General features: G+C 38.7%; 3 protein-coding genes across 3 annotated transcripts; 2 read left to right on the top strand and 1 right to left on the bottom strand.

The window, feature by feature from the left end:
- Positions 1-2,132: 2,132 nt before the first annotated feature.
- ddx61 (DEAD (Asp-Glu-Ala-Asp) box helicase 61) lies at positions 2,133-11,651 on the top strand. Its single transcript, XM_083919071.1, has 13 exons — positions 2,133-2,270; positions 3,550-4,388; positions 4,824-4,887; positions 5,032-5,136; positions 5,675-5,804; positions 6,267-6,413; positions 6,714-6,808; positions 6,908-7,030; positions 7,112-7,240; positions 7,736-7,916; positions 8,004-8,105; positions 8,242-8,472; positions 9,166-11,651. The coding sequence occupies exons 2-12, from the start codon at positions 4,231-4,233 to the stop codon at positions 8,463-8,465; spliced, it is 1,458 nt and encodes a 485-aa protein (XP_083775197.1). The 5' UTR covers positions 2,133-2,270; positions 3,550-4,230; the 3' UTR covers positions 8,466-8,472; positions 9,166-11,651.
- Positions 11,652-13,376: 1,725 nt separating this feature from the next.
- tomm40 (translocase of outer mitochondrial membrane 40 homolog (yeast)) lies at positions 13,377-18,565 on the top strand. The gene is made up of 9 exons (XM_083917637.1): positions 13,377-13,441; positions 14,440-14,675; positions 14,859-15,019; positions 15,306-15,407; positions 15,542-15,647; positions 16,499-16,621; positions 17,223-17,299; positions 17,895-17,997; positions 18,128-18,565. Exons 2-9 carry the CDS (start codon positions 14,459-14,461, stop codon positions 18,265-18,267), a joined length of 1,029 nt encoding a protein of 342 aa, XP_083773763.1. The 5' UTR covers positions 13,377-13,441; positions 14,440-14,458; the 3' UTR covers positions 18,268-18,565.
- Positions 18,566-22,613: 4,048 nt separating this feature from the next.
- Positions 22,614-26,001, bottom strand: LOC310950126 (meprin A subunit beta-like; the record flags this gene model as incomplete). Its single annotated transcript, XM_083917788.1, has 8 exons — positions 22,614-22,798; positions 22,888-23,337; positions 23,457-23,687; positions 23,875-24,033; positions 24,445-24,663; positions 25,046-25,224; positions 25,502-25,619; positions 25,926-26,001. The coding sequence occupies 8 exons, from the start codon at positions 25,999-26,001 to the stop codon at positions 22,614-22,616; spliced, it is 1,617 nt and encodes a 538-aa protein (XP_083773914.1).
- Positions 26,002-26,011: the final 10 nt, after the last annotated feature.

Genomic DNA, 26,011 nt, shown 5'->3' with positions numbered 1-26,011 from the left:
TTGTGTGTGTGTGTGTTGTTTTATCACTGTCAAAAGTTGTAGATATTTTTACATAAATAAGTGTCCAACACATTCACTTCTGCCTTGATTTCTTTTTTCGTTTATAGCCCTTTTCAATGGAGTTCCATTGCTAGGCCGCAGCCTGGGTTCTTGTTAACTTCCTGTCAGTTAATATCATTCACATATTCACTGCAACAGGAAACAAACTGGGACACATTTAGAATGTTTATGTTTACAACTGAAAAATAAAAAAAGAACCAGACTGTATCAAAGTGTCTGGGAGCACGGTATTTGGGATCAGCGCTTGAAGGCATCCTTTCCTGGGAGATTTTTTTTAACAAGCTTAAGTTATTGATACATAATACAAGCTAATCGGTGTGTGTGTGTGTGTATGTGTGTATGTGTGTGTGTGTGTGTGTGTGTGTGTGTGTGTGTGTGTGTGTGTGTGTGTGTGTGTGTGTGTGTGTGTGTGTGTGTGTGTGTGTGTGTGTGTGTGTGTGTGTGGTGTGGGTGTTTCAGAATAACACATCTGTGCTGAATATAAGAACTATAGACACGATAGAGAAGAATAAAAATAAAAATAAAATAATATAAAAAAGATATACCTATTTCTCCACCGACTCACAAGAGTTGGATACATGACATTTTTTTAATATGTCTATTGAATTCTTTGAATAATTTCTATGAATTATGGAATTCAATTTGGAAAGCGGTGAAGTAGTATAGTAGTGGCCATATAAAATCAAGTTAACGATTAATCCATTATTATATGTCTCGTGTTCAAAATACAGAATTACATTTTTACACTCAACTCTGATGTTAAGGTTCATTTCAACAAATACATACTGTGACATTCGGGTCCACATGTGTCGACGATTCTGGTTCATTGTTGCAAAAGGTACAATGGTTTTCAATATCTAGGAATATGGAAAATATAGATTTTTAGGATATATGTTGTGTAAAATGTTGATATGTACTTCCTTAATTGTATTGGTGATACAGAATTATATGGTAATATCCATGACCTCTGCCAATCAGTACCTATAAAAGTGTTTTCCAAAAAAACTTTTCTCCTGGAGCAATTTTCCTCCTTTCAAAGAATGCATTACGTATATATGTTTATTATTACATTAAATATTTATGTTGTCAATACCATTTATCATCAGAAGGGGTTCAATTGTCAAGAGCTTCTTAAAAATGCAAATGGTTTTTCATTAGAAAAGATATACCGAGAGGGATCGCTTTCACTGCAAAATTCAAATCTTTGCTAGTTACCGGGGTTGTGCCGTATTCAGCACCCCTGCCGTGAAATGCATCGCCTCGTATTATAGGTGATATTCTGGATTAGTTTATGTACAGGTAACCCAATTAAAAGCACACACTTTTGAACCTATGAATTGCAAGAAAAGCTGGGATTATATTTAGGAAACGCTAAGTCAAATACATTCAACTTGCTCAAAAGATCCATTTAATTCATTTTGTAATCATGGCTGCAGTATATTTCCACAGAACATACAAAAAGGTGTTGTTTTGTGTTCGCTATTATCCAAGTTTGGGATTTTAGACTCTTTAAAATGGTTCAAAGACTGTAAGTAACCAATGTTCTGACCATTGTAGGTTACCTGTATATATATATACATGTATGTATGTTTGTATGTATGTCTGTACATATATATATATATATATATATATATATATATATATATATATATACACAGGTATGTATGTATGTATGTCTGTACATATATATATATATATACCTGTATATATAAACTACTCCTATAGGTCGAAACAACAGCCTTCTGATCCAGAATATCACCTACAATGAGAGGGGGTGCATTTCACGGCAGGGGTGCTGAATACGGCACAACACCGGATATAATTTAACTAGAATAAATCGTTCATAACTAAATAGTGAACCATCAGTGTCAAATCACAAAGATCACTAACAAGGGCAATACAAGGTGTTCCAGGTTTGACTTCCGTCTTGATTTTGTCAGCTGGTCCCGCAGCAGCAACATTTTGTGTGAGTTTGAAAGCAGCGCTGTGATTGGTCCGTGGGAGGTGCTTTGGAGCAAACAACCAGCCCCCAAAAACGAGCGCGCGGCCATGTTGAATTGTCAATATTCCTGAAAGAAGAAGAGACAAAAGAGAGACAACTCGGTGGATTTCTCGAAACAGCGAGTATTTACCGAACTTATACAACCTATCGATGAAACTTTAAGCAAAGAGACAACTGGACGACGTCTGGTGGAAGAAGCAAAGTGAAGGTAGCTTCTTTCTCCGCCTGTGTAAAGATTATTATTGACTAACAGCGCCGACGTGAACTCCGTGTGGCTAAGCTAACACTAGCGTGCTAACGTAATCGCGCGATCAAAGTTGAATGAAAGTGTCGAAGTAACATTAATTAAAACACACATACGGGTTTGCTTTGTACACATTATATTTAGATGAACAAAAATGAAAAGGGTCTTCCTCTCACAATCGGGGACGAGGCATTTAAGTTAGCGTTAGCATGCTAAGTTGGACGGTCAAAGCCACGTTGCTATGCTTAAAGTTTTAATGCTGCTTACAGACATGCTAAGTCACTTATGTCAGGTTAAGTTTGTCAACGGGGTGTTTTTAAAGGAAGATGCAACACGGGACAATAATACCCTGGTGGTTGGGTTTATTTACCTCATTTTCAGCGATGTTATAAAGTCCAGTGGCTAATTAGCTAACTTTGACATTAACTTACTCCGTCAGTAGATTTAAAGTTAGCCCGCAGTTGTTAGCTCACGTTAGCAATATGTTAGCTCGTGCTACTGTGGCATCACAACAAAGCCGAATAGGCACAGTTGTTATAAATTTGCCATATCATGTTAATATTCAGGGTTCTTACGGGTGCTGGAAAACCTCGAAAACACTTATTTTAATGTGGTGTTTTCAAGGTTTGAAAGGTGCTTGAGTTTTGAATAAAGTGACTCAAATGTAGGTTTTATAGGATGTCGAGTTTTCCTACAAACGTGAAAGTTTTTTTCTTTGATTCATCGCCCTTATGTTGAACGCTGTCACAAAACCTAATTTGGCTGTTTAAAGCACAATAACATCTAATTTGATGTGCTGAAAAGGTGCAGTAAAAAGGGATTCCGGTGTATACGTTATGTACTGTGCGTAAATAGATCGTTTACCACAGTTGTATGGTGCTTGAAAAATGTACATTGGAATTCTTAAAGTGCTTTAATTTGACTTTGGAAAAGGTGTAGTAAACACTGAGAATGATACTGTTGACTCAGTTTCGCCCTGTTATCGTTGCTAACATTACTGTGATGAAGCCTGTAACCTAAACCGGAAAGTTAACATTTAAACAATAGTTTTGTCGTCTAGGGCTTAGCTGGTGTAGCTGACATTTGGTGGTTTTACTAAATGTGACATTGTTTGTGTGTTCCAGTTTATCAAAGATTGCAGGTGGTGCATACATCTGAACTGTGTTGACTTCTTGCATTGTTAGTTTCAGGGGTTTGGTTTACTTGTAAATGCACTAAACTAACCGCCTCCAATTGTTTACAGGTAACCTGGAATTTTTTTTTGTTGATCGGCAATTCCCAAAGCACTTTGCAGACTGTCATCTCAACTTTTGCTGCAGAAGTAAAGGAAACCGGAACAAGATAACCACAGACATTTAAAGTGGACTGTTCATATTAACGAAAAAAATGCTGGAGGTACGTTTTTGAGCCAGTATTGAGGCCCGGCAAAGACGTTTGAAGACTTTTTGATGTTGAGGAACACATCATAAGAATAGTCGTGAACAAGCAGATCATATTTTACTACTGGCCAATTTGAATGTACAGTATAAACATAGCACTTGGACTTAAAAAGCCAAGACTCTTGGAGAACACAAAGAAAATTCTGGATCATCATCGTCATTACAGCAAGGATAAGAGTACTCTGACAAGAAAAACAGAGTTTATGTTTTGGTCACATTTGATTTATTTATTCATATGAATGTTAATTTCTCCTTTTTTTTGGAGAGTTGTCTTGTATATAGACAGAATTCATACGCAGACCTCTTCTTTTCAAGAGGTCCGAACGTCAAATTGTGTACACTATACATACTTTACATTTTTTTTAAAACATTTTTCAGCTTTTAGTTGTGTTTTTTTTTTACTCACGGGTGCATTAAGCAAAACAGATTAGCGAAAAAAGAGGTAAATATAACACAGAGGAATATTGCCAGTTATTGTGAACCCAATGGCTACGGCAAGGACAGCAAATCCAGCACCAATGATTGGATTGAACAAACCGGCGAATGGGCAGCTCAGAGGACCATCAGGACTCCTTGGAACTGCCCAACAACCCAGTGCTCCCCAGAAAATGACCAGTATTCCTCAAAGAAGTGGGGGCATCAAGTAAGATCTAGTTCCATATATTCTCTCAATTTTGCATTAAAAGGAAATGTATCAGTTTTTTTAATTCTGTGGCTTGGCTACTTACACTGGTTATAACAATCTGCAAAATGTGAATATAATTCTCGTTCTTTCCCAGAGAACAAAGCTTCTAATAGGTCTTGCACAATAAAGTTGACCACAGACATGTTTAGACAACGCTAAAGGAAGATGAGAATCTCACTCATACTACTTCTGCACTTTATTGGATATGGCTAGTACATTTTGAGGTTCCATTACTTGTGAAGGAAAATAATTTTCCCGGCTAACATCCCTGTCTCTAATATAGATAGATAGATGGAAAATAGCTTTTGGGCTCAATATATTCCAGAGCCCTCTTTTATCTGTGCATGTGTTTTTTTGTTTTGTTTATTTATTTACACAAATTCCTACATTTAGGTTTGGTGATGACTGGAAGAAGTGCCTGGAGCTTCCTCCAAAAGACACCAGGATGAGAACTTCGGTATTATAATTAATCAGATATAAAGTGCATTACATTTTCTGTTCAGATTCAGACTCACTCAATGTGCGTAGGCATTTAATGCTGTCGCATCAATCTCTTGGATCCTATTAGCAGTATACTCATGTTTCTGCTCTTTTGTCCTAGGATGTGACTTCAACTAAGGGAAATGAATTTGAAGACTACTGCCTAAAGCGCGAACTGCTAATGGGAATCTTCGAAATGGGATGGGAAAAACCGTCCCCTGTCCAGGTAAATAAAGATATTAGAACATAGGGCCCTCTTGTTTTTTTTGTTGTTTTTTGCTTTTTCTAAGCCACTGTGAGGGTGCCTTAAATGTATCCAGGGCCTTTATTCTGAATCTGAATGATAAAATTGACTGTATAGCTGCAGTCACTACAGCTGCCCTCTCTCTGATCGCAACAGTGCGAACAGAGAGAAGGGATGACTCTTAGCAAACGGCCGCAGGTCGGTTTCAAACTCGGGCTGCTGCCAAAGACTGAGCCCATATGGGCGCAGGCTCTACCCAGTGAGCTAGAGGCACTACTCCTTTTCCCAACTATATCTGAACAACATGCACAATTTTAGCTGAGGGTATAATTGCAGTCATAGATGTCACTGCCTGTAATACATCCTAATATATTGTGGTGTGATGTTGCAGCCCTATTGTGGATTCAAATGGGTCAGGAATATGAGACTCTTTTGCAGGTTCTCTGTGTTCCTTATGTCCAAATAAGTGTCATGTCCAATGAACCATCCCCACTGATTGGTCTTGTTTATCTGCCAAAAGGAGGAAAGCATCCCCATTGCTCTGTCAGGCAGAGATATTTTGGCTCGGGCCAAGAATGGCACAGGAAAAAGTGGAGCCTACCTCATCCCTCTCCTGGAGAGGATAGACCTAAAGAAGGATCACATACAGGGTGAGTTTCTGCTGCGTGATAGTGCTACTTTTGAAACTGTTAGTGAGGTAGTTATGAAGACATTAACTTTGAGATGCATTATGAAATTTTAGTGAATTAGTAGAGTAATTATTGTTTAATATGCTTCACAAACAAACTTAGTTTTAAAGTGATCCAGAGGTTGAAGGAAAGCCTGGATGTACATGTTTATCAGCAGCAGATATAGCTGCTTTTCACCAAAAATTTACAAATTTCTCCAAACATGTAATCCTATTAACAAGTAACAAAACCACGTGTGGTTTACAAGACTTAAGCACATTGAGCAGATCGCTGGAACATATGGACATGTTCACTGCACTCTTCTACCCCATACTTATGTATCTCTATATATATTTTTTGTAAGCATCACTTTATTTAATGTGCTCCATGCGTCTCACCAACCCTGGCATTTCATCAGTGTTTCCCATTTCTATCTCAATCCAGCCATAGTAATGGTGCCAACAAGAGAGTTGGCCCTGCAGGTGAGCCAGATCAGCATTCAGCTCAGCAAGCACCTAGGAGGCGTCAAGGTCATGGCTACAACGGGTGGCACCAACTTGAGGGATGACATCATGCGTCTTGATGAGACAGGTACTTGTCAGAAGCCTGTAGACATGCCAATTTTTTGAGAAGCTACTACCCAATATTTCATGGGATGGGTTTTATATTGCCACTCTGAAGTCATGACTCATTTGCACATTGGCTCAATACCAACCCATGCTCTTGCTTAAAAAAAATCATGTCATATCTTTGATATGTCCACTGCACTACTCAAAATGTCTGCTGTATGAAACACTTCTGTTGACCTTAGTTTAGCAATGTCTTTTTTTGCAGCTGTTGTCAGTGGAACTTGTTGTGATATGATGTTTGTGCCTCTGCCCCTCCTTGTAGTGCATGTAGTGATTGCCACACCAGGCAGGATACTAGACCTGATCAAGAAGGGTGTGGCAAAAATGGATAGGGCCACAATGATAGTGATGGATGAGGTAGGTTTGATGGTTTAATATGTGAATTGACTCCTTCATATTGTCTGAATGTTGACTTTGTTTAAAAACAGGATTTCTTCAAATGTATCTTTTATACAGGCAGATAAGCTGCTATCCCAGGACTTTGTGGTCTTGATTGAAGATATAATCAGCTTCATGGCAAAGGACCGTCAGATCCTGCTGTACTCTGCCACTTTCCCAATCAGTGTGCAAAAATTCATGGTGAGAACTCAAAACTTAGGTTTTCTAAAGAGGTAAAAAATTAAATCACGTTTCATAATACACCGTGAATGTAATTTCCAGAGCAAGCACCTGAAGAAGCCGTATGAGATCAACCTGATGGAGGAACTGACCTTGAAGGGCATCACTCAGTACTATGCCTATGTGACTGAAAGGCAGAAGGTCCACTGTCTCAACACACTCTTTTCTAGGGTGAGTGTTAAGCACTTACCAGTTGGATACTAAGACCCCCAAAAAGTATAAGTAGTGTTACGCAGTAACTTTCAAAACTGATTATTTTTATTCATTACATAAAATTGATTTATTTCATAAATTTTTAATAGAAAATGTACTATGTGTATATCGATACCTCAATATAGAATTGCATAAATATTGTGATCGAGGATTGTCCATATTGGTCACTTGGTCACTTTTCCTTGCAAAAGATCATAAAAACAAACTTTGTTTAGTTGTAAGGTTTGTAGATGTTCAGGAGAAAGCCCAACATCAAGTGCCGTATGTTGGGCTTTCTCCTCCTCTACTGCCATCAGGCTTAGGACGACCCAAGACAATTGTTATCGTTTTGTAGAAATGCAAACAATCCAGAGAGTTAGCTGTAGCTTAGGTACACACAGATACACCTGATACAGGGAGCAAACACATTCCTTCAGTCATCAATAATCCTACATCTGTATATTTCTGTTACAGCTTCAGATCAATCAGTCTATCATCTTCTGTAACTCCACCCAGAGGGTTGAGCTTCTGGCCAAGAAAATCACCCAACTTGGTTACTCGTGCTTCTACATTCATGCAAAGATGATGCAGGAGTACAGGAACCGCGTGTTCCACGACTTTAGGAACGGGTTGTGCAGAAACCTGGTCTGCACAGGTAGGCGAAGAGTTCTGCGTTTTAAAATAGAAAGTTGAAATTTAAACGATTAAAGTGGGTAGACTTATACACATATCTTTCTTGTAGATCTATTCACTCGGGGAATTGACATCCAGGCAGTAAATGTGGTCATCAACTTTGACTTCCCCAAAAATGCAGAGACCTACCTGCACCGCATTGGCAGATCAGGTAAGATTTACTTTTTATAAATTCTCACTCTCAACAATAAGTGTTGTTCACTTTAAACATCCGACACAGTAGGCTTGGCCTCATGATACTACTGCTAACAGTACACAATACCTAAGTTATGTCTCTCTTTCCGCAGGGCGTTTTGGTCATCTGGGTCTGGCCATCAACCTGATAACTTCAGAAGACCGCTACAATCTGAAGAATATTGAGGATCAACTTGTCACCGACATAAAGCCAATCCCCGGCAGCATTGATAAGAGCCTGTATGTAGCAGAGTTTCATTGTGTTGACCCAGATGATGAGGACGACGACGAGGACAATGACGGCAGAGGCAAAATCAAGGAACTGGGAGCAATCTGATTGAAAGGTTAGTTCCAGCCATTACTGAAATAAACATTTTAAGATGGAATGTTTTTCCAAACCCAGTTAAACTCATTTTATTGCTGGGCAATCTTCAGCTGATCTAGAGCGAGGGTTCTCTTCTGTGTAACACCTAAGCTGGGATTATACCCTTGGGGCTTTTCCACTGCACGGTATCTGCTCAACTCACCTCGCCCTTTTTGCTTTTTCTATCACAAAAACATGGTACCTGTTAGCTGGTACTATTTCTGGTATCGTAAAAAAGTTTCATATTGGTCTAAAATCCTAGTGAATTACAGTAGGTGTGCATGTGTAGGCACATGACAAAGGCAAAATGGATATTTAATTTGGCGCAGGTGAGTATATGAATCAGCACTTTGGTGGACATTAAATTAGTACACGGTGTACTCACATTGCCTGAAACATCTGAGCACTCTTGCTTGAAGCAGAGCAAATAACTAACAACCTTGCTAATGGATGGTATCCTCTTTCATAAATAAGATTAACTAAAGTTTTACAGGATTTAAAGGTGACAGGTTAAGGTTTTTCCTGCTCGGGCTGCACAACAACAGTCAACATAGATTTGCACAGAGCTGATCAGAGCACGCAGCCAGCTGTCTGCTCTGCAGGTTTGCTAAAGCAGTGACTCTTACATGGTGGTTTTCCAAAATTCTAACTCTGCTTTTGTTTTTCCTCTCAGGAGAAACGCAGCGCCTGGCATTCATCACATTATTGGCTACGCATCACACAAGATTCCAAGTGGTGATTTCTGTTTCCCATTTTGTCACTAAAATGGTCTTTTCTTTTTCCCCATTACCGGTTTTAAGTTTACAGCAATCTATGCGACACGGCTAAAGATGGTCACTGTACATGTGATTTGGGCTATTGCATAAGTCTGTCATTGAACTCAGCCACTCGTCTTGACAATAGATGGACATTGTCACCGACTCTTTTTTTTCTGTACTTTTTAAGAATAAAAATGTGAAACCAAAGGTAGACTTAGAGAATAAAGCCCAGCTCACATCCTTGCTGTGCAGATGAACTACATATGGCAGTGTGCACTTCCTGCTGACATGCCTTTTTGAGCAGAAGCTTAAAAGGAAACCCACCCGTTTGTAAAACGCTCAGTGACTACTTTTATTAGATATGCCTGAATTCTTTGTGCTATAGATTCAACAAAGCGCTGGAAACATTCCTTAGACAGACTGGTTCTCGTTGACACGATAGCCTCATGGATTAGCTGCAGATTGGTCAACTGCCCTTTTATGCTGCAGTTTTATGTTTCAACAAAAAGTGCACTGTTGGATTGAGATCTGGTGAATGAAGGCTATTTCAGGTACTCACTGTCATGAGATGATGTTTTGTGATGTGGCATGATGTCCTGCAAAGCGATAGCCATTATAGGACTAGACTGGCCATAAAGGGATGCATGTGGTTGACAACAATACTGACAATACAAAGGCTCTGGCTTTTAAACGATGCTTAGTAAGTAGTTGAGTGTGCTAAAAAAATATTGACATAATACTGTCACCACCTATCTGAATTATTGTTTATACTAAATTCTGACCCTACATTGCATTTTGCTACAGAAATTGAGATTTGCAAGACCAGGCAACATTTTTCCAATCATCTGCTGTGCAGTGTTGGTGAGCCTCTAGTTTTCTATGTCTGCAAATCTCTGCTGCAATACGTGGTTATTTGTTACTGCTTCCTTCCTGTCAGCTTGAACCAGTCTGGCCATTCGTTGACCTTTTTTTTTTTTATTTGCCTGTAACCCCTATAGACTTGTCTGGGAATCCCAGGAGATTAGAACAATCAATTATCCCACAATCAGTCACATTTCTTCTTTATTCTGATGTTTGGTCGTAACAACTAATTGGTTTGACCATGTCTGCATGCTTTCATGTTTTGAGTGGCTGATTTAGGTAATTGCATTTATGAACAGGTTTACCTAGTAATGTGGTTGCTGAGTGTCGTTACTTTTTAGCTTTTTGCAATCATTCCAGGTTGGTTGTAAAAATCATTTTGCCCACATCTTTATTGCTGATGTGTGGATGCAGTGGTAAAATATGGCAGATTGCAAACACCCATATTCTAACCACATCAACATCATTCAAAAGGGAACCAAAGTTGGCAGAGTAGACAGAATAACAAAAGAAAGAATAGATGGCTTCAGAAACCAAAATGACCACTCCGCTCTGAATGATGTTTAGAAGAGGGCTGCTATCAGAAATGGTTTTGCTGATAATGATTTGCTACTTTTTTTTTAATGTGTTCTGCAGAAATTGGACATTTAAAGATAACAGTGTGATGTCAGTGACACTGTAGCATATTTTTTTCAAAGCACAGACCCAACAAAGATGACAAGTCAGTATTTAATTGTGAAATTTCTTTGATTTGAGTCAAAGCCATAATATGACGGGATGAGAAGGGCCTTAATCAACATGTTGAAACCGGCCAACTCGTTCTGTCATTGTAACATAGATTCCGTGTCCCTACTTCCCTCCAAAGTGCCTTGGTCTAACGGCAAAATTCTACTTTGCCTAGGCTCTTGTCCCGAGTTAGTTTTGTAGGTAACATCGCACCAGAACAATTCCTGACTAGTTCATCAGTTTTGAAAGCACAGTTACATTTTTATGGAATTTGCAGTTTTTTCTTATTTGTAAAAAAAAAAAAAAAAAGAAAAATGCATTTGTCTTATGAGGAATTGTAAATATGACCAGCTGTCCAAAAATATATTCCATCTTTGGACTTTACTTAAGCACAGTGTCACAAAAGAGATGCATTTCAAATGTAAAAACAATACTGTGAAATTTCCAGGACCCCCTTTTTTTTCTTAATTGTTACTTTTGCTGACAACTACATTACTGCCAAGCACCAGCAGGGACGGGCCCCCCACATGTGTGCCCTCTTCTAAAGCATCTGAACTAGTATTTGGCCCTAATCATCTTCAGAGTGATCAGACCCTTTGGTTTCCCCGTTTTTTTCTTCCTTCCTTTTTTAGCCTCCGTGCAGGCAACACTGGAATCAATACATGGCTGTTTTTCTGAGTGGGTTTGTAACCCGAGACCCTTTTGTCCCGTCACTGTATTCTGGAGAAAATTAATACCTTGTTGACTTGATGCCCAGATACTTTTGAGTAGAAAGACAGACGAGCAACAATTTTCTGTTAAATGTGTCAATGCCAGCGCCTGAAACAAATAAAGTCCAACTGACTTAACTCCTCTTTTCTGGTTGTTTTTTTTTCCCTTTGTTTAATATGTGTTCACTTAGTGGGTCAGTGCTTTTGTTAATAGTTAGTAGCTTGTCCAAAAAGCAGGACACTGGTGTAAAAATAGCCATGGGTGTTTTCCACCAAAAAATTTTTCATCCATGTTTCATGTTATTACTTTGGGAGACTGCTTTTATGTGCATAGATACATATATCTATATATCTATTTCTAGATATCTAGAATAAATATTCTGGATCCCTCAATTCAGGGGTGTCAAACTGATCCAGTAAAGGGCTGCTGTGGCTGCAGGTTTTCATTGAAAGCAAGAACAAACCTGACCTGAGTTATTCACCATCACCTGAATTTCCTTCACACAGCTGATTTGTTGGATCAGGTGTGTTCTTGTTTGGTTGGAATGAAAACCTGCAGCCACAGCAGCCGTTTTACTGGATCAGTTTGACACCCCTGTCTTAATGTAATTCTTACTAGGAAAATTGCAGTTGCACATATCTATAATGACACTTTTACTAGTCAATGTATTTTGGATAGTCAAAATTCCATTATGGATATCAGGAGTGTTTTTTTTTCATTTGGGATATCTACAATGAATATGACTAGTAACAACTGGATTGTAGATATCTGAAATGGGAGTTCGTCCCAGTAAGAATTACATTACTAAAATTAATTTTATTTACAGTGCCAATTCATAACAAAAGTTACTTCAGGACACTTTACGTAAGGAGTAGATAAAGACCACACTCTGACTTATGTATGATTTACATAGACCCAACAATTCCCCCATAAGTACACAGTGGCAGCGAAAACCTTCCCTATAACAGGAATGTCGAACAGACCCAGCTCTATGGAGGACGGACCTTTGGAAGAAAAGAGAAAAGACTGAGAGAGAGACAAAGAGAGACAGTCCCAGAGGTGCAAGCAACCACAAAAGTAACAGTAACTATAATAATATATATAGTAATGTGAGTATGACTTATGTTATGGCAGTTAATATAGTACAATAGTAGAAACCACTACAGCTAAGGTGATAGAATATGACAATAATTATGGTGGTAAATATGATCAATGATGAGTAGTGGTACAGCTGTGATACAATGAGATATGACTGATGATGTTTTTATGGCTACAAATTTTATAATTTATAAAACTAATGATAGTATATATGAGTAACAATGACAATAGCAGCGGCATGCACAAGACAATAAAGCACAAACAACTCGGGGGAAGAAGTTGAATTAGTAACATGCATTGATGAAATATGAATGATACAAACAGAGAGGAGAGAAACTCAGAGGATCAGAAACAGGATTATCCCCTGGCAGACTAGGCCTATAGCAGCATAATTATCATAACAAACTGAAGGTATGTTATATGTTATAGCTGAAATGTTCTTTTTGACTAGGAAGCATTGAATTACAGATATCTGCAAAGCATATGCAGCCTAGCTATTAAATGTTCAAACCCCTGGCCATAAGCTGCGGCCCCTACAGTAAGTGTACCATGGACATACAGTGTACCCTTGGAATGTCATTCAGCAGGAGATTGGATGGAATGGATGTTGAGCGAATGACTCCCGTGATACGTCATCAGGAGTTTCAGCCAATGGCGGTTGAAATGAGATATACATTAGCCAATCGGTGGACGATTTACAGGAAATGGGGCGGGCACTTTGTCAACCTCACAGTCACCGACGCTGTGGTGAACTTTGCCGGTGTTGAACTACCCCTGGACCCCAAACCCGTCAGCGTGAGTAGCTAAACGCGTTAAATTGCATGAGTAGTTTTACACCAAGAGGATGGGTGAGGGTGTTAACACGCCACATATCGTATTCCCGAATACTGTTTTTCTATATGAAGACGAATAGATCTCGTGGTCGACTCCACATGGCTACCTAGCCAGCTAGCTAACCAACCAAGCCTGCTAGCTTTGCATTAGCCTTCACAGGTTATATACTGCCAGCGAACAGATATACCGACTTATCTCAATATGTGACCTCTGTTGAAAACCACAAGCTGCAGTTCGATATTTCTCGTGGTTGCCAGGTTTTGCTGCTTTAATGTTATTTTATTAATGTAGAGAATGACTAAACTGGGCCTTAGCTGCAACCAACCAACCTACTGTACGTTACTGGAAGTGCCAGGACGCTGACGGGTCGCTCAGTGTTATTAGTCAAGTCAATGGTAGCTGAAAGCATGTAGTGAGCTAATGTCTTTCGAGCTTGGCCCAAGTGCATTGAATATACTTTGTAAGCAGTGGCTCACAACTCCAATGTATTCATTATCAAACCTTGCATGTCATGCAAGCTAATTAACTTTATCAAGAATCAATTTAATAGTCAGTAACATGCAGCTGTGTGATCAAAGTAATTGATTTAATTCAATTTCAATTTTATTTATAGTGCCAAATCATTACAAAAGGTCCAAACCACACTATATGACTATATATGATTTACAGAGACCTAATAATTTCTCCTTAGGCAGCAGCAAGTTGTACTAGCTCTAATAATAATAATAATAATAATAATAATAATATCTATATACATTATTTATCTTGTGCACACAGTGGCAACTGTGAAAACCTTCCTTTTAACAGGCAGGAACGAACAAACCAAGCTCTATGGAGGATGGTCATCTGACAGACACAAAAACAGACACGCAGACCCAGGGGTGCAAGCAACTCAGAGTTAACATTTGCTGTAAAAATATGTAATAAATTAAATAAATGATTGTCCATCTCTTTCCTAGTCTGTTTCAGTCTCAGAGTATGGGCAGTGTGTTGGCTGCCGCCTCCCCCAGTCCTGCCCCAGCGGCGACTGGAGGTAGTCAAGGGGTCCCAGGGTTGGTGCCCGTCCCTCCAGGGTTCACTATGCCCTCAGTTTCATCCATCCCTCCAATGTCTGGATCTGACCAGCAGGCAGCAGATGCAGACTCCCCTCTTCCAAACCCGGGCACATATGAGGAGTGCCACCGCAAATGTAAAGGTTAGAAAATCAGCTTTTCGGGGAATTCTGTAAGATCAGTAATATATCACTGATGTAGTTTATTCTTCACACTTGTACAGCATTTAAGTAACAGTTATTACAGTATCATTGTCATGTTAGAATGGGCTTTAATAATTGTCTTATGTTTAGTTACATATATTATTTGCTTTTTCTTTGTTTTAGAGGTTTTCCCTCTGCAGATGGAAGGGGTGCGGTTAGTGGTCAACAAGGGCTTGAGTAACCATTTCCAGGTCTGCCATACTGTGACCCTCAGTACCCTTGCTGATTCTGGTTATCGATTTGGTTCTACCTACGTAGGCAGTAAACAGACTGGACCAGCAGAGGTGATGCTCCTTTTTTTATCTCTTCAACAAAGCCCTACAATAATGTTGTAATTTGCAGGAATCTTCATGCATTGGAGCAGGGAAATGCCATGGTTTTAATATTAAGCCTTTTATTGGTTACAGTGTGTTCAGCTAGTTTTGAGCTCATCAGGGTTCAGCTCAACATCATTTAAACAGACAGGAAGCGATTCATCCCAAGGGTCTCTGCTGTTGTTCTTGGCTTCCAAGTGTAAAATGTTTTTGACATGACTTGAAAGCTGTTGAACGTGTGCTTTGTTCCCCGTAGTCATTCCCAGTTATGGTTGGAGATATGGACAATACTGGTAGTCTGAATGCCCAGATCATCCACCAGCTCACGTCTGCGGTGCGCTCCAAAATAGCCATCCAGGTTTGTAGACTTGTTGAGGTAACAGCCTTTCAGATGTTGTCTTTTAGAGGGTGTTCTTTTCAGCCTTTGAAGTGTCGCTGACATTATCACTCTAGTCTCAGAATATTTGTTGTTCTGGTTTGTGTGTGTTGCAGACTCAGCAGCATAAGTTTGTGAACTGGCAGTGTGACATGGAGTATCGTGGTGAGAATTTCACCTCCGCTGTGACGCTCGGAAATCCAGATGTACTTGTTGGATCTGGTATGATTAATATTTTCAAAATTCTAATGGAGTTTTTTTTGTATATGTCAGTAATTCTTAACACGTTCAACAGAGGGGCTTGTTGAAGCACACATTTGCAGTTGTAACTACACAAACACTCATTCCACTTGCACGTGTACAGCGGTGTTACAGAGCGGAGCTACTTCCCTCACAAACAACAATTTTTGCCGGCTGCAGAGAGCACTTAAATCAGATAATAGAAACGTTTCGTTCTGGCCAGTTATCAAGTTACTCATGGAGTTAACATTAATTTGTGACAGCTGATATGACTTGCCACAAGCAATGTCTGTCGTCTTAACTGAAGGAAAGATGGTACTGGCTAAAAATGAGAAGCTGCTCCCATAGTGTTTTGTACACTATTACTCTTTGCTAAAACAAGAGAAAAAGACGATAACGAATTTGTTAGTTTAAAGTTCAGAAAATGTGTGTTTTTTTGCCAACCTCAAAACACAGTAGAGTCCATCAAAGAATTAAGCTGGTGTTGTCACATTAATTATATGCCTGGATTGGCTATTCAAATTTTTTTAAATCTATTAATATTTATCACTATATGGGAAATGTATGCCGGACATAAGAATTTAACATTTTATTTGTCTTATATGATGATAAATAAAAAAAAAAAAAAGAAATTATAGGAGAATCATGCCTTAATATAATAATTGTATGAATCTGGTATTTCTGATCAAAGAATAAGTATACAAATATTATGAATGTGGGCAGACATTGAGTGCCAAGGTTTGGTAACAGTGCTCCGGACACATTTCTGTTGGTACCAAGAAAATATTGAGGTCAACAGTAGTGATGGAAGCTGTTTTACTGCTTTCCCTCAGGTATTTTGGTGAGCCACTATCTCCAGTCTATAACACCAGCTCTGGCTCTGGGTGGTGAGCTAGTGTATCACAGGAGACCAGGGGAGGAAGGAGCGGTCACCTCCCTCTTGGGCAGGTACACAGGTAAATCTCCACTCTGTGCTTTGAACCCTGCATTGCAAGACTACTTGATGCTTTACTTCATATTTTACCATCCTGCTTTGATTTTACTTTATATTTTAATATTTGGCTACCAATTTTCCTGCTAAGCGCTGCACTGATCTAACTTTTCCTGTCCGGTACCGATCCAATGCCAGTGTTGCATTGATAAGCTGTGTAGAAGTGACTGGGATCATTCTTTTGTGTAAGGCAACATAAGGCTTGACTGTACTGAATCATTATTTATTAATAAAGTCATAAATCGTGCACCCTCAACTAGTAGAAAAGTCTTCAAAATGAACAGGAACTAGAATACAAGTGTATTTATTTCAATTCAGAAACAAATTGGTTGAAATTTAAACAGAAATTAAAAAATTTCCAGTGCAAAATGTGTAAAGCAAATAGAAATAGAATAGAATTGATCAGCCCCCTTGTCACTGATACCTGATCGTACTATTTGATATCAGTATGTGATGGTGCAACCCTAATCATGGTTAGTTACTTTAATTCATTCTTCTGTTGTGTGACCTGGATAAAGTGTTAACATGTCTTTTTTTTTCTCCTCAACCCCTTTATTTCTCTTCAGGGGAAAACTTTGTTGCTACATTGACTTTGGGAGGGGCAGGAGCTCATGCTACTTACTATCACAAAGCCAATGATCAGGTACCTAACATTCGCAGTAGTGTGTGGATGTATTTCTGTCTATCAAATGCAGCATTTTGGTTAAAATTCTGGTTATTAACTTAAAGTATAGGTTCACACAATTTTTTCAAGTCTGTCTTGAAACAATCCTCATTTGTCCATATGTACATTGAGACAGTGATTTTCGTCTCTCCCCTGGCTACAGCTGTGGATGGAGGCATTATGTTTTCTGTTTTTCCGTCCATCCCATTTGTCCCTTCTTCAGGATCCCATGGAGGAAATGTCTTCCCATTTGGCACGGTCACCATGACCTCACAAAACACATTTTGTCCATAAACTAAACAAGGGCGTCCGGATAACAAACTTTCTAAAATTAAACGGGATTCCAAAATGCGTGTCTGAAATGTATGTGAGATATAGGCAATACAGTAACAATCTTGGTTCATATTTGATTAGCTCTGCATAGTTTGACAGTTTAATCTGAGTTTCGTGTTTAACGTATCTCCGAGAATAAATGAAACATGAGTTTGGCTGTTTCGTCCAGTTTCTAGGCTGGTATTAAGACAGACTTGGATAAAGTGTGAATCTATCCTTTAACTTCTGTCTTCTAATACAGTTGCAGATAGGAGTTGAATTTGAAGCCAACACAAGGATGCAAGAAACCACAACATCCTTTGGTTACCAGTTGGACGTTCCCAAAGCTAACTTGCTCTTTAAAGGTATATAAATAAAGTATAAATATACCCTAAACCACAAAATTGAAGTGACTATTAATTTGAAAATTTCAAAATGAATTTAGATTTTCATTTTAAAAGGAGTTCTCCCACTTTTCACCTTTTCTCTCTGCAGGCACAGTTGACAGTAACTGGGTGGTTGGGGCAACCCTTGAAAAGAAACTGCTGCCGCTGCCTCTCACACTGGCCCTAGGAGCTTTCCTCAACCACCGTAAGAACAAGTTCCAGTGTGGCTTCGGTGTCACCATTGGCTAGAGGTGCGGGGGCTGTCTGGAGCCAGCTCGCAGGCCAAAGCTTGGACCGGCACAGAGACACACAGAAACCTGGACTAAGTTTTAGAAATTGGATTCAGAGACTCTCTTACAACTGTGATTTCTGGGGCAGACAGAGAGACAAAGACAACTACCAAGGAGCCAGGACTGGCCAAGCCATGCCTACATTCTGTAGCACAAATGTCTTTCCTTTATGGTGTATTGGATATACCCAGAGGCTAGAGAGATGTATATCAGAGGGCATCAGTGATGCATGAGAACATGTGATGTGAAAATCAAAGTAAGTGGTTAGACATAATATATGGTGATCATGTATGATGGTTCAAATAAATGTGATTACTTTTTGTAAAAGTGGATGTGGTGATTGCTTATAGAAAAACTGGATGCACAAGTCGACATGCAAATTTTCAGGTTCATATTTTTATATTGGTTGTCTCATTAAATGTTTACATGCTTTAATGTCAACAGTAACTTCCTCTGATGGTTTCTCAAAGGAACCATCAGATCACACCTCATCAAACAAGTTTTATTGAAGTTGCGAGCAGCGATGAACGGGCCGTGCGTCGGGGGATTTACGCGAAGGGTGCATCCCATGTGACGGTGCATCCCGGCTTGTAAATGTGTGAAAATAGACATGAAATTTTTAAATGGCCGAATTCCTGTTGACTTTAGCATATTGTTCCATGAGGCTCTTTTGTACGTGTCGATGAGTTATATATGCCTACCGATTTTCAGAATTTTATGTCAATCCTGGGGGAGGGGCTGTAATTTAGTGTTTGCCAAAAGGGGGTGCTATCATTGTGAGCCAATATTGATATATTGGTGAGCTCAGGCTTGGACTCTTGTCATGTATGTGAAATTTGGTGAAAAATGGACAATGTATGGTCAGGTTCAAACAACTTTGTTTGTTTTGCGATAGGGCCGACTTTGTCGCTACGCCACACCCATACGATGCAGTTTAAATGCAAATACTGAATATCGTCGTTATGCCCGGGCCCTTAATATGTCCAAAAAAGGCTTAAATCAGTCAAGGAGAAGAATTACTTTATTTTTATCCCACAAGGGGAAATTAAATTTTTCACTCTTATTATTATACATGTTACACACACAGGCCCGAAATACACACATGCACAACCAGGACCTATACATGCAATTAAGGAGAGATGTTAGAGCGAGGGGGCTGCCAGTGACCAGCACCCTGTGCAGTTTGGGGTTTGGTGCCTTGCTCAACAGCACCGCCCAGGAGATGAACTGGCACCTCTCCAGCCACCAGTCCACACTCCGTACATGGTCCACACAGGGACTTGAACCAGCGACCCTACGATTCCCAGCCAAGTCACCTATGGACTGAGCTACTGCCGCCCCCAAAAGGATAGTGTGTCAAAATTTGTTGAAAAAAGAGAGAAAATGGCATTGTATAGACTGTCCAAAAAAAGTATATTTCCAAATAAAGCTTAAATCAGTCATAGGGTGTCTAAAGCAGTCATAGCATTATTAGTTGCAAAAAGTCATAGTCTTGTGTGAATTACTTTTTTTAATGCAATATTATGTTATTTATAGAGCACTTATAGTATCATATCACAAACTGTCAAAGAAAAAGTCATAGCAAGTTTGCCATGTCATCTTCAACGGTGAAGGTAATAATGTCAGTGTTGTATTTATATTCTTAAGTGGTCAAAACAAAATGCTATTGCTGGTTTAATCACACTTCTCTGAAAGTTTTCCAATGTGTTTTTGGGACGAGTCAGAATAAAAATTAAAATACATCATTTTTATTACTTCAACGGAATTCACCTCGTTTGAAGTAAGTCACGTTCACTATCCAGCTGACGTTGTTTTTTTCTTTAAGTTTTTTTCTAGATACTTCCTGTGTAATCCAATCCAAAACACTAATAAGCATTGTCTGATGACCACAAACAAAACTATGTTGCTGCATGCATTTTCTTTAATTCTCAAATATGCTTTTCTTGTAAATCCAAAACCATTGTACAGGGACAGCTATACAAAACCAAATCATACTGTAAACCTACAATATGTATGCATTCATAATACACAACAATAAAGACTCAAACTGAATTTCCTTTCAATTAGCCAGTTATAAAAGGAGTGAAACTCTAGTACCATAAGCAATTTCAAGATTAACCCACAGAGATAATCCAAACACCATCAAATATATGGTCACAACACCAAACACCACAGGAGTACAGGCATGTAATTAATTCAACAATCCCTGATATACTGTATTTACCAGTAGTTCTTTACCTATTGTAGATTTCTTTTTATTAATCGCATATATAACCAGAGAAACAACAAAGGAAATGTAATTTAAAAAAGTAAAAAATGCTGAATAACTCAAGTGTACAGGTCCCATCCATCTGCAGAAGTGAGAGGACCAAAGAAGGAGATGCATATCAAGGTATCAAAAGCATCAATGCTAGCAGGAGGATGAGGACAGGAGAGCCGTCCAAACCAACAGAGAAGCCGAACACACTGCAGCAGAGAGAAATTAATGAATTCAATAAAATATGACAGGATTTTTGTCACATACTTCACAAGTTGAAAAAAGTCATATTAATGCATCAAAGCAATACTATACTATGTCTTGAACGACATACTATACAATGACTTTTTAAACATGCTATAATGGTATAAGTTTTTAAGAGAACCTAAACTATGACTTGTACGACGTTTTCATCATGTTATGTATAGTATGACTTTTCGACATACTATACAATGACTTTTTTATGACGTTTTTATGGCTTGTACGACATAATATACTATGACTTTTTCGACATGCTATACCTTGACTTTCTAATGATCTTCTTCTTTGACATACTATACTATGAATGATTTTTTTTGACATACTGTACTATGACTTTTAAAAATGCTTGTAAATTCAAAACCAGCCCTTTTCAAAATACAATAATACAATGACTAACTTTTTTCGACATGCTCTATGACGCGTCGACATACTTTACTATGACTTTCATAGTCATTAAGTATTGTGCGTCGAAAAAATTCATAAAAAAGACAGTTTACAGTAGTATGTCTGAAAGGTCATAGTATATTATGTCAAAAAAAGTCGATACTATGACTTTTTACGTCAACCGTTACTATTACTTTTATGACTTTTCGACATGATATATTATGACTTTACTCAACACAGGAGACAATGACTTTCTCATGACTTCTATGACCTACTAGTTCTATCAACGTACGATGCTATGACTTACTTTTTCCACATACTCTATGACTTTTTTGACATACTAAACTATGAATTTTAGTTTACTTTGTACAACATACTATACTATGACTTTTATAGTCATTAAAAAGTCACAAAAAAAGTAGTCGTTAAAATTTCTAAAGTTTAAGTCTAAAAGTATGTTATGTCAAAAAGTCATAAAAGTCATAGTATAGTATCTCGAAAAAAGTCAATACTATGAGTTTTTTATGACTTTTTACGACAACCTATACTACGACTTTTCAGCATGATATACTATGACTTTTTTCGACATACAAACAAAAACTATCTCATGACTCTTTTTTACTTCCTATACTATGACTCTTTCGTGGCTTCAGTGGTTTGAAAAAGGCCCTGTCAAACATGGCTATAATACTCGTGGCTGCTGCAAATAACACACTGTGATTTTACTTTTATTCTGCATTGTATTGTAATATATATTTACTTATTGTAGCCCTCTTTACATTAAAAAATCTTTTTTTGCTTAATAAGAACACACAGATCTGTTTATGTAACTAATTGATTAGCCCCAACATCACCAAAATAAGCTATTCAAGCTGTTTTCACAGCTAACAAATTACTGTAAGTGTAATGTGAGTAAATCTGAATACCTGTCGTCATCTGTTGTTTTCCGAGGTGAAATAGTGGTGATGTCAGTGGTGGTGGTGGTGGTGTTGGTGGCGATAGTGGTGTCAGCAGCAGTGGTGGTGGTATCAGCAGCAGTGGGGGTGGTGGTAGGTAAAATCCTTAAAAATACATGGCATAATTTGATGAGCATATTCAATTCAAATTTCTTTTGAAGATTTGTCTTAAAAGGAAAAGCTGTTTAAGTGCTGAAAATACTTATAACACAATGCCCTACCCGGATGAGCATGGGCCTTTTTTCAGATCTCTAGGATGATGTGTCGTCTTCACTGGCACCACTCTAGGACATGGTAGAGAACTTCCCTCAACAAGAGGGGTGAGATCTAGAAAAAGAAGAACGTTACAGTTATGATGTACAACAAAACTTCTACTTAGGTGTAAAGTAATATTTCATGTTTGTTGAAGAATGCCAAACAGGACATTTATTCAGTTGAGTCAACCAGTCAAAACATGCCTTGAAAGCTGAATACAAAAATGGCACTCTCTCCCTTCAGAAAGTCTCTGGATTTCACATCGTCCAAATAGGCAAAAAAGTTTCTGCCGAGCAGAGGTCCTGCGTAGATGGTCTCATTATTCTCATCTACGAATGGCGTTCCAATCTTACTAGGGTCGTCCCACTTAAAGCTACCTGTTTAGAGAAAGCATGTAGATGATTACATGTAAATAACTGGAGAGGGAATAATGTGTTAGTGTGCAAAAGTGGTCTCTTAAACTTACCATCAAAGTTGGTGCTTCGGTCACTGGTGATACTCCTTTGCTTGGACATTTGCAGCTGGATGTTGGGGTTCTGATCCACCATTTGGAAGGTCACCTGCCTTTGTGGGACAGGCCACTTCAGCTGGTCATCATATTCACCGGACAAGAGTTGTACAAACAGTCCAAAATATGTCCTGCGCAGCACTGCCCCGACTGAGTAAGCATAGCCCCCGCTGGAGTACTGCCTTGGGCTGTATAGAGTAGTTCCATATTTACCATTTTTTAAAAGATTCTCAAAATCATTAATCTGCATGGTTACATGTGGACATTCGATCTCGGACAGATTGATGTCATCGATTGAAAAGCCGCCTGAAGATTTTCCTGCTCCTTTAAGAACCTCGAACTCCACCTGGAAGTTCTTGGTGGCATTCAGGGAAACATGCTGCAGCTGCCAGTGAGATGTTGTTTCACCTAGAGGAAGACTTTTGTGATCACTGAACTGCACTGAGTATTAACGGATATTAGTAGCTTCCAAACATTCAGACATTAATATCATTTAGAACATGACCAATCATACAGCTTGACATTACCAGTGATCTGTCCCATGAGGCGGAGGGTTCCCGTGATGTCCCATTCATCACGAAATTCTCTGATCCAGATGTTGAGATAGTCTGACTCGCTCCCAGTGTGGTAATAGTAGAACTGGAGACACTGGACATGACACTCCCTACTGGGACTCATCTTGTGGGTCTCCAGCCAGGCTGAGTCTCCTTCCTTACCTGATGCTGTGCTAGCATGCATGAAGTAACCTGCATCTTCATCTAGAAAGGTGTTTTTCAAAATAAACGTGTTATGGTGGACCTTTAAATGTTATATTAATATATAAGGTACAGTTTCTTATTGTTTTACTCTTTTTTAGATACAGTATCTGACAGCTGGATTTGAACAGGGAAGTTAACCACCAGACATGATCCCACTAATTACATTTTTTACATTTTTAATTCTTACCATGATCACTGCTGTCACTGGGTAGACTGGTGTGGTCAGATGGACCCCCTTTAATATGTGTTATCATTTCCCAGCCATCGCCACCCTGTGAACATTTATTCATTTGACACATGTTCCTATCAGAGAAGCTGCAGTGCATCTTAAATGCAATGGTTGAGTCTGTAGAGGTGAAAGAAGAACACAGGGCCAAGGACTCACATGAGAATTTCAAATAAAAATGTAAACGCTTCTGAGAAGTCTAAAGACATTAAACATGTGCATGGTGTATTATAGCTGCAATTTGAGCATAGGGTTTGTGGCTACTGATTTATTTGGATCTTTACTCTATTGTCAGTAAGACTGACTACACGGCATGTCATTGTTTCCACCTTTTAATTAATTTTCTACTGCACAAACTGCAACTGTATGACCTTATACAGATGCTCAGGAATCCCTAAACATTTCTTCCTAAGCTTGTTTTGTAGACAGAGCCAAGTTATAGACTTTATGAAACTCATGTTCACACTGAGTTGGCTGATTTTAGTCACTGGAATGAACATTGATTCGTCCATTTAAACTCCAAACACTTACTGCATTTGTAGAGGCGGTTCAGCTCAAGAACATCACTGGGACTCATTTCCAATCTTTGACCAATAACATCCTGGAATGCTGGGTCGTTGGTGAGGATTGTTGACCCATTGCCATTGCTGAATGCATCTTTGCCGTAGTGCATCACAGAAATGTAGTCGTACGGGACTCCCTGGGTGGTGCTGGTTTCTTTGTCAACTTTTCTAAAATTATAACCCAAACCTACAAACACACATATAAAAGCCCACCATCAATTACAGCACACTGTATTTAAAAACCTTGAAAGTAGCATGAATGGTTAAAGCATAATTTACAACTTAATTATAACTTAATCTACCAATTAACATATTTGGAAGTGGAAGAACTTAACACGTCGGCATTCATCTCTTCAGTTTTAAATGCTTAATGATAAGAGTTTACAAGTGCAAAAGTAAATTGGGAACCAACACAAACACATACATTCACTGCGAAAGTTGTTTACAATTGAAATTTCCAACTGATTGAAAAATGTTTGATTCACTTATTAATTTGAAGCCCTCTCCAAGTAGCTGACATAACACAAATACAAAGAACAGGAATGTTATAATAAAGTCTTTTATGAAACCTTCTCGGATGTTCTCATACACAATGGTCACAAAATTATCCCTGTCAAATCTGGACTGTTCATGGTAGAAGCCAAGAGCGTGGAGGAACTCATGTTCAACGGTTGAAATCTCATCACAGTATGACCCGATGGAAAGTTCCTGTCCGCCGGACAGTACTTGCCCAATATATGAGAAACATCTAAAAGAGAGGGAAAAAAGCACTTATCACTAACTCATCACATTTATGAAAGCAAACGTAGAGCAATTTCAAAGTATGTGCATAGGAACTGTACAAGAAAATGACAAACAATGATAAATCTCACAAGGTCATTTACATACAGAACGTAACACATGGCCAACCACATCTCTCTTTGACAGTTGTAGTAGGCTTAATTTTGGATTGCTTTTTGTAGAAAAAGCAGCAACCGAGAAAGATAAGGACAAAAACAAAAAAAAAGTAAATATACAAAACATACCCATTTAACTTTTTCACAGAAATGTAGTATTTCTCAGTCTCCATTGGTTTGAAGTCAATGCATGACTTCAACCTGAACTGGTCAAAGGCTCTGAGGGTGACTCCTTTAGCGTTCATTTCTTCAATCATTGATGTGAATTGTGTATTAAGGAAAAATAAAGAAATAACGTAAATACAATGTATATATGAGGTATCCTTCCCTGTGTACATTTTTCTATCACAAATTCCTTCTATGGCCTCCATAGGTGGGGGCTTTGCTCATGTCAATGTGCTGCTTCTGTGTAGCAACCAGCTTATTCTTTCCTATTAAATATTGATTGGTGTATAATCATTTAACATATTTCTACCTAACATGTCCCACAGGGCTACTCCTCCCTAACCCCGACAAATATTCTGTGTTATTATGCAGCAAAAACTATACTTACCAAGGTCTTTTCCCAAAACATATGGGACTGGTGATGTCCACAGTCTGTCCTCCTCATTGGTGGCACTCCTTTGCATTTCCTGTGTC

This window comes from Echiichthys vipera, assembly GCF_963691815.1.
Source record: "Echiichthys vipera genome assembly, chromosome: 8".
NCBI lineage: Eukaryota > Metazoa > Chordata > Actinopteri > Perciformes > Trachinidae > Echiichthys > Echiichthys vipera.
The sequence above is the reverse complement of the archived record's forward strand: the minus strand, read 5'-3'. Positions and strand labels throughout refer to the sequence as shown.